We start from the raw sequence: 8607 nt of genomic DNA, 5'->3' as shown, positions 1-8607 counted from the left end.
CCTATGTACATCACTTTACATTTTGCTACATTGAACTGCATTTGCCATTTCTTAGCCCACTCACCGAATTTATCAAGGTCCGCTTGGAGCTCTTCGCAATCCTTTGCGGTTCTCACCACGCTACATAATTTGGTATCATCTGCAAACTTGGCCACCACGCTACCCACCTGTAAGGATTCTGGCGGTGTTGATGTTTTTCACAGTTGCTCGGCCTTGACTGCATTCCTAGGCTCAGGCGAAGGGCCAGCTTTCCTTAAAAACACACCAACCAGGATCTTATCTTCTGGGTCAAGATGAGTCTTTTGTTCCCATGAGAATGGAACGGGAGGTGGCAGGAGGGGGATGGGACAGGGGTGTTATATTCTGTAGCTTTGGCAGGGAATTCTCATTCCTGCCATGGCGTGTGTGTGAGCTTTCTAAGATTCTGAATAAAATGGACTTTACAGCCACAAGCCTTTTTATTACTGCTCTTTAGAATTCCTTACATTATGGCAGGAATCCATGTTCACTATTCATCCTGAACACTTCGTTCTGAAGTGTTGGAAGTGTTTGATCATGCAGTCACGAAAAACTGTGGAAGGCACGGTAGCCCCCATAGAGGGTTCCGAACCTTCCCTTCCAGATGATGGCGAGCCAGCGGAGGAAAGACCCTCGCTGGTTACGTTATCCCGACCGCGGCCCAGTTCCAGTTTACCACTTCTTCCTTGGGAGGAGTCGCATGGCCGCGATCGAGAGGAAATGCCTGATGCCTTTGGAGCGCTGTCTATGGATCGAGCGTTTGAGGAACGATACGTTACCATCCGGCAACGTGTGGATTACAAACCTGTGATGCATCCCGTTTCTGAGGAATTAGGGTTTGCGCACACCCGGGAGTCTTACGAACAGTTCCTCGACTCATACGCGCTCTTTGATGAGAACCCCCGAGAACGGCAGTGGCACAGTACGGGGGCGCGCCCCAAGGGTACTGCTGAGGCTGGAACGATGACCAGGCTGCGATCAGCGATGGGACGAGGGTTCCATTCCGGCTCCATAGGGCCTACTCCTGGAACCGAGGCGATTCAGGAACAGGGCGGTGCAACTGCCATCCGACTGGAGCAGCTCCAAGGAGCCATTGGAGGGAGGGAAGAGTCGCCATCCGGGGAAGGCGAGTCCGAAGATGACTCGACTTCAGAGCGTGATTCTCTCCCGGATTCTATCCCGGTCCCGTCTAAAGAACGTTGGGACCTCGAGGTGGCCAAACTGAGGATGGCTAAAGAGGCTTGGGACCTTGAGCGCAGACTTTGGGAAGAGGAGCGCGAGGCGCTGCAAAAGGAACGCGAGCAGGAACGCGAAGACGTTCAACTCGAGGTGGCCCAAACGAAGGAAGCGTTGCAACGCCAATACCAGCAGAATATTACCATCCATGACCAGGTATTGGACTTTAACAAGAGGGACCTGGAACGCCAGCGGGAGAGTGTTAAAGCAATCCAAACCCAGAGCGCAATGACGGCGGCCATCCAGAGAGATGACAGAGCGAAATTGGACCGAGAGAAGGCGGCTCTCCAAGCACATCAGGACGCCCTAACGCGGAAGGAACGGGAGTTGGCGATCCGGGAGCAGGAGCTGAGAAAACAACGAGACGCTTGGGCTCAAGCCTCGGCTGGGGCTCCGGTGACCCGTCGCGCAGCTCCCACCGTTACCCCCGCCGCCGCGCCGGCGATGCCAGGACCAGCTCTTCTTCCGCCACCTCGAGGAGCCCAACAAGTCCCTGCTCCGCCTCGCCAGCCGCCTATCCAGTTGCAACCACCGGCTCCGGCACCCTACCCGCCTCAAGTGTTGCCTAGAGCAGGGAACAGGGGAGAGTTTAGACCCCCCATCCCCGCTCGCTTTGATGGAACTGCGTCTAAACTGCCTTACTTCATCCTACAATTGGATGCACACATGCAGGACTATGAGGATCTGTACCGCTCTGAACGGGAGAAAGTGCGGGACATTGGCTCAGTGTTAGATGGGGTGGCGGCAGACTGGTTTGTGGATTTATTCGAGCTACAGCCTGCTGACACCCATACAGTGGCTGCTTTTCTCCAAGCCTTAAGAATCCGATTTCGAGATCCAGAAGCTCAAAATGAGGCGATCCGTACTGTGAAATCCATTCAGCAAGGCAATCGCCCGTTTGCGGATTATATTCGGGAGTTTCGTGCGGTAGCAAGCAAGCTCCCTCCAGAATGGCCTGAACGCATGAAATGTGAATTTTTCTGCGACGGCATGGATACTAAACTTCGTGAAACAGTGGTGTTAATCCGCATCCCGCAAACGTTGGCTGACTGGTACGATCTCGGATCACAAGTGGCGGCTCGCCTCTCCTACGCTCGGGCAGGTCGCCCGCGCGCGAAAACAGGCGCGTCGCCTGCCCCGGGGCCTGCCACTCGCAAAACGGGCCCCGCCGCCGCGCCGGAAAGTACTTCGGAACGCCGGCGCCGCCTAGGTTTATGCCTGTATTGCGGGGGCCCGGGCCATCTAGCTGCTAACTGCCCGAAGAAGCAAAAAACTCTACGCTTCAGACACTTCAAGCACTTCGGCCAAACCGCCTCTAAAACCGGGTCATTTCCATTCGTCTTTATCCCAAAGCTGTGGAAGAGGAATTTGAGGACGGAGAGGCGGCGGTTTGCCTCTCTTCCACGCCCATGGATTTGGGTCTTACTCCAGATCGGGTGAGTGAGGGCGAAGAGCCTATTACTATTCCAGCTTCCTTGGCCAACCCCGCTAAACATACACGTATTTTAGCTTCTGCATTAGTGGATTCCGGTTGCTCCCATTGTCTCATGAATCCACAGGTGGCTGAGGAGCTTGGCTTGGATCGCATACCCTTAGTCAAGCCCATTCCGTTCACACAAATGGACGGTAGCCCCCTGGGAAATGAAGGTCCCGCCCGTTTTAAAACACAGCCCGTACTCCTACGCTGCATTGATCATTGGGAGAAAATCAGTTTCATATTAGCCCCAGTAGCCAAACATACCATTGTGCTGGGCATGCCCTGGCTGCTACTGCATGAGCCTACCATTAAATGGAAAGACAGACTATTAATCTTCAATGACCCCCCTTGTGGGGAACATATAGCGAATGAAGCGGCCCCGTCTCTGCAAGAGCCACAGTCGGTAACTCCTACTGCTGCTCATGCCTCCACAGCTCCTCTCAACCAGGCAGACATCCCACCAACGTACCTCGATTTGGCCAGAGTTTTCGAAGAACAAGAGTGCGATCAGTTACCCCCCCACCGAGATACCGATTGCAAAATCCTGCTCCAACCAGGGGCTCAATTACCCAAGGGTAGGATTTATCGCATGAGTCCCATTGAAGAGAGGGAGCTTCGTGCCTTTTTAGACAAGAACATAGCTCGTGGATTCATACGACGAGCCACACAAAACACCCATGCAGCTCCAGTTTTGTTTGTAAAGAAAAAAGATGGCTCTTTGAGACTTTGCACGGATTATCGAGGCTTAAATGCTGTTTCAATGACTAATAAATATCCACTGCCATTGATCAAAGATCTGTTAGATTCACTGGGGAAGGGGCGGATCTTTACAAAGCTGGATCTGAGAGAAGCATATTACAGAGTCCGGATTGCAGAGGGCTATGAACATTTGACAGCTTTCAATACAAAGTTTGGACAATATGAATATTTAATAATGCCATTCGGTTTGGCTGGAGCCCCTGGGTGTTTCATGGCTCTTATTAATGAAGTGCTACAGGACCTTTTGTACAAGGGGGTAGTCGTGTACTTAGACGATGTATTGATTTACTCACAAACAACGGAGGAGCATGAGGCTTTGGTCCGAGAGGTGCTGCAACGTCTCCTTGACAATTCCCTCTTTGCTAAGTTGTCAAAATGCTGTTTCCATCAAACAACCATTGACTATTTAGGCTACCGCATCTCCTCCGAAGGGTTGGAGATGGATCCGGCAAAAATATCCGCTGTCTTGCAATGGCCTCCCCCCTCCAATAGAAAGGAATTGCAGTCTTTCCTGGGGTTTGCTAATTTCTACCGTGACTTTATTCCCCAATTTGCTGAACTGGCCCTACCACTCACAGACCTCTTACGCACCAAGGGCAAGGACCCCCAATCTGCCAAACCCGGAGCTCCGCTCCTTTGGTCTCCAGCTTGCCAAGCAGCGTTCCAGCGGCTAAAAACCGCCTTCACCACGGAGCCCGTTTTAAAGCACCCCAACCCTGAGCTCCCGTTTGTGGTCCACGTTGACGCTTCGGACAAGGCGCTTGGCGCCGCGCTGTTGCAGAAAAATAAAGATAATAGGCTTGTTCCGTGTGCTTACTTGTCCAAAAAATTTTCTGGTCCCGAACTCAACTGGACTGTTGGAGATAAAGAAACTGCGGCCATCAAGGCGGCTCTCAGTACTTGGCGCCATTGGCTTGAAGGAGCCGCCCACCCCTTCCAGGTTTGGTCGGATCACAAGAATCTGTCCGCCCTTTCCACCCCCCTGAAAATGTCGGCTAAACAGCTTCGGTGGGCCGACTTCTTCTCCCGTTTCACTTTCTCAGTTCATTTTTTTCCTGGCAATACCAACAAACTGGCGGATGCGCTGTCCCGTCTTCCAGGGGGGGGTGTGCCCTTACGGGACTTGCCGCGCACCATTCTCTCCCCCTCCCAGCTCGGTCTGGCTGTCACCCGATCTCAGGCTGCTCCCTCTCCTCCCACTCCGCCCATCGTCACCCCCTTCCTACGGGATTTGGAGGAGGCGGGGCTCCGCGAGGTTCCTGCGGAGGAAGGGGACCCTCTATTGCGTTTGGACAACGGCGTTTGGAGGAGGGGGGACTGCAAGGCCCGCCCCTTCTCGCAGGCAAATCCTGGAAGCTCTGCCTATCACGCCAAGTCAGGGACACTTTGGCTTTCTCAAGACTTTGCATCTGGCTAGGCGCCAGTTCTGGTGGCGCTCTATGCGCAAAGACATTGAAAACTACATCAAGGGTTGTTCTGTATGCGCAGAAGCGAAAAACATCCCCGGGAAGCCCCATGGATTGTTAAAACCTCTCCCGGTTCCCTCCAGACCCTGGGAGGTCATTTCGATGGATTTTATCACTGATCTACCAGAAAGTCAGGGGAACACAGTTCTATGGGTGGTGGTTGACTTGTTCTCCAAACAGGCACACTTTGTTCCTTGCACCTCCATCCCGTCAGCTCCCAAACTAGCAAGGCTATTCATTCAACATATCTATCGCCTGCACTCCTCCCCCAACAAGGTGGTGTCCGACCGCGGCCCCCAATTCGTTTCGAAATTTTGGCAGGCTTTCCTGGACCTGTTGGGAACCACCCCAGCAGTCGCAGCCCCCTACCACGTGCAAAGCGACGGAGAGTCAGAACGGACTAATAGAACACTGGAACAGTACCTGCGCTGTTACACTAACTACCACCAAGATAATTGGTGCGAATTGATCCCATTTGCAGAATATGCTTACAACAATGCTGTCCATAGTAGTACAAAGAAAACCCCTTTCGAGGTAGTGTCTGGCCGTTCCTTCTCTCCACTACCCCAGCTGCCCAAGGAGGCTTTGCATCCCCCGGAGTTTCAACAATGGATCTCCTCCCTGGCTGAGGGGTGGAAAACAGTCCAAACCTCCTTACAACAAGCAAAGGACTCACAAAAGTCCCAAGCAGATAAACATCGGTCTGATTTCCCATTACGTGTTGGGGCGTGGGTTTACTTGTCCACCAAGAACCTTCGGGACGTTCACAAATATACAAAACTGGGGAAAAAATTCGTGGGTCCCTTTCGGATTTTAAAAGTGATTAACGACGTTACTGCTCGTTTGGAACTGCCTAACTCTTTAAGTAACATTCATCCCGTTTTTCATTCCAGTCTGCTGAAGGAGGCTCCCGTTTCAGATGCCTGGCACGGCCCAGCGGAGATTCCCCAGCCCACTATAATTGATGGCCACAAGCATTATGAAATTGATGCAATTCTGGACTCTCGCTTTTCCCGGAAACGTTTGCAATATTTAGTGTCTTGGGTGGGATATTCCTCCGGTCATAATCAATGGGTCTATCAGGAGAATATCGACGCCCCCTCGCTTATTGCTGCTTTTCATCGTGCTTTTCCACTGAAGCCCGGGGGGGAGGAATTTCTCTTAAGGGAAGCGGAGTGTAAGGATTCTGGCGGTGTTGATGTTTTTCACAGTTGCTCGGCCTTGACTGCATTCCTAGGCTCAGGCGAAGGGCCAGCTTTCCTTAAAAACACACCAACCAGGATCTTATCTTCTGGGTCAAGATGAGTCTTTTGTTCCCATGAGAATGGAACGGGAGGTGGCAGGAGGGGGATGGGACAGGGGTGTTATATTCTGTAGCTTTGGCAGGGAATTCTCATTCCTGCCATGGCGTGTGTGTGAGCTTTCTAAGATTCTGAATAAAATGGACTTTACAGCCACAAGCCTTTTTATTACTGCTCTTTAGAATTCCTTACACCACCCCTACTTCCAGGTCATTTATGAATAGGTTAAAGAGCACTGGTCCCAAAACGGATCCTTGGGGGACACCACTCCCTACATCTCTCCATTGTGAGAACTTCCCATTTACACCCATTTCCCACTCTTTGCTTCCTGTTTCTCAACCAGTTTTTAATCCATAGGAGGACTTTCCCCCTTATTCCTTGATTGCTGAGTTTTCTCAATAGTCTCTGGTGAGGAACTTTGTCAAAAGCCTTTTGGAAATCCAAGTAGACAATGTCCACTGGTTCCCCCTTATCCACATGCCTGTTTACACCCTCAAAGAACTCTAGTAAGTTTGTAAGACAGGATTTGCCTCTGCAAAAGCCATGCTCACTCTTCCTCAGCAGGTCTTGCTTTTCTACATGTTTTATAATTTTATCTTTAATGATAGATTCTACTAATTTACCAGGAACAGATGTCAAACTGACTGGCCTGTAATTTCCCGGGTCCCCCCTCGATCCTTTCTTAAAGATTGGTGTGACATTGGCCCTCTTCTAGTCTTCAGGGTTGGAGCCTAATCAACACTCAAACTGTGCTCTTTTTCATAGGGTTCATGCCGCTATTCTTTTTTCTTTCCACAGAGGAAGTGTGTGATCCAGCAAATGAAATGAACCAGCATTCAGTGAATGAAAAAGGAGTGACATATTCAGATGGAAAAGACAGTACTGAATACTCTGGTGCCCGGGAAAAGAAAGAAGGAAAACAGCCAATGAAAGAGAGAAGTAATTCTGGTCCTCTCCAGGGAGATGATTTGCATAAAACGGCACTATTTGACAAAATTCATGAAAAATACAATGGAAATGAAGATGCTGCAACTGAGGAAAGGTTTTCTGAAAAATCAGACAAAAATGTGCATTGCAGTGGCCATAACAAAATGAAAATACTTAAATTTCTGAAACGTGCAAAGAGTTTTGGGGAGAAAAACAAGATACCTCCTCATGAAAGAATTCACACACGGGAGACCAACTATAAATGTTTGGATGGTGGAAAAAGCTTCAACAACAGTGAAAGCCTTATTTCCCATAGAAGAATTCATTCAAGGCAGAAACCATATAAATGCCTGGAGTGTGGAAAAGCCTTCAGTCGGAGAGGAACTCTGAATTCCCATCAAAGAATTCACACAGGTGAGAAACCATATAAATGCCTAGAGTGTGGGAAATACTTCAGGGAGAGTGGAAGCCTTACTTTCCATCAAAGAATACACACAGGGGAGAAACCATATAAATGTCAGAAGTGTGGAAAAAACTTCCGTGAGAGTGGAAAACTTACTTCCCATCAAAGAATTCATACAGGGCAGAAACCATATAAATGCCTGGAGTGTGGAAAAGACTTCAGTCAGAGTGGCAGCCTTACTTCCCATCAAAGAATTCACACAGGGGAGAAACCATATAAATGCTTGGTATGTGGAAAAGCCTTCAGTCAGAGTGGCAGCCTTACTTCCCATCAAAGAATTCACACAGGGGAGAAACCATACAAATGCCTGGAATGTGGAAAAAACTTCAGTCGGAGAGAAAGTCTTACTTCCCATGAAAGAATTCACACAGGAGAGAAACCATATGAATGTCAGGAGTGTGGAAAAAGCTTCAGTGAGAGTGGAAATCTTACTTCCCATCAAAGAATTCACACAGGAGAGAAACCATATCAATGCCTGGAGTGTGGAAAAGCCTTCAGTCGGAGAGGAACTCTGAATTCCCATCAAAGAATTCACACAGGTGAGAAAACATATAAATGCCTAGAGTGTGGGAAATACTTCAGGGAGAGTGGAAACCTTACTTCCCATCAAAGAATACACACAGGGGAGAAACCATATAAATGTCAGGAGTGTGGAAAAGGCTTCCGTGAGAGTGGAAAACTTACTTCCCATCGAAGAATTCATACAGGGCAGAAACCATATAAATGCCTGGAGTGTGGAAAAGACTTCAGGAACAGTGGACACCTTTTTTCCCATGAAAGAATTCACACAGGGCAGAAACCATATAATTGCCTGGAGTGTGGAAAAGCCTTCACTCACAGCGCAGGTCTTAAATTACATCAGAGAATTCACTCAGGGGAGAAACCATACAAATGCTTGGAGTGTGGAAAAGGTTTCAATAGGAGTGAACACCTTACTTCCCATCAGAGAGTTCACACAGG

General features: G+C 49.6%; 1 protein-coding gene across 1 annotated transcript; it reads left to right on the top strand.

Annotated features, from left to right (window-relative positions):
- Nucleotides 1-4929: 4929 nt before the first annotated feature.
- On the top strand, nt 4930-8602 carry LOC125425461 (zinc finger protein ZFP2-like; the record flags this gene model as incomplete). Its single annotated transcript, XM_048483062.1, has 4 exons — nt 4930-5490; nt 5707-5821; nt 7056-7873; nt 8294-8602. Coding segments are annotated over exons 1-4 (1803 nt in total), but the record flags the coding sequence as incomplete, so codon positions are not given.
- Between the last annotated feature and the right edge of the window lie 5 nt (nt 8603-8607).

Source organism: Sphaerodactylus townsendi, unplaced genomic scaffold, assembly GCF_021028975.2.
Source record: "Sphaerodactylus townsendi isolate TG3544 unplaced genomic scaffold, MPM_Stown_v2.3 scaffold_529, whole genome shotgun sequence".
NCBI lineage: Eukaryota > Metazoa > Chordata > Lepidosauria > Squamata > Sphaerodactylidae > Sphaerodactylus > Sphaerodactylus townsendi.
Note: the sequence above shows the minus strand (reverse complement) of the source record. Positions and strands in the feature narration are given on the sequence as shown.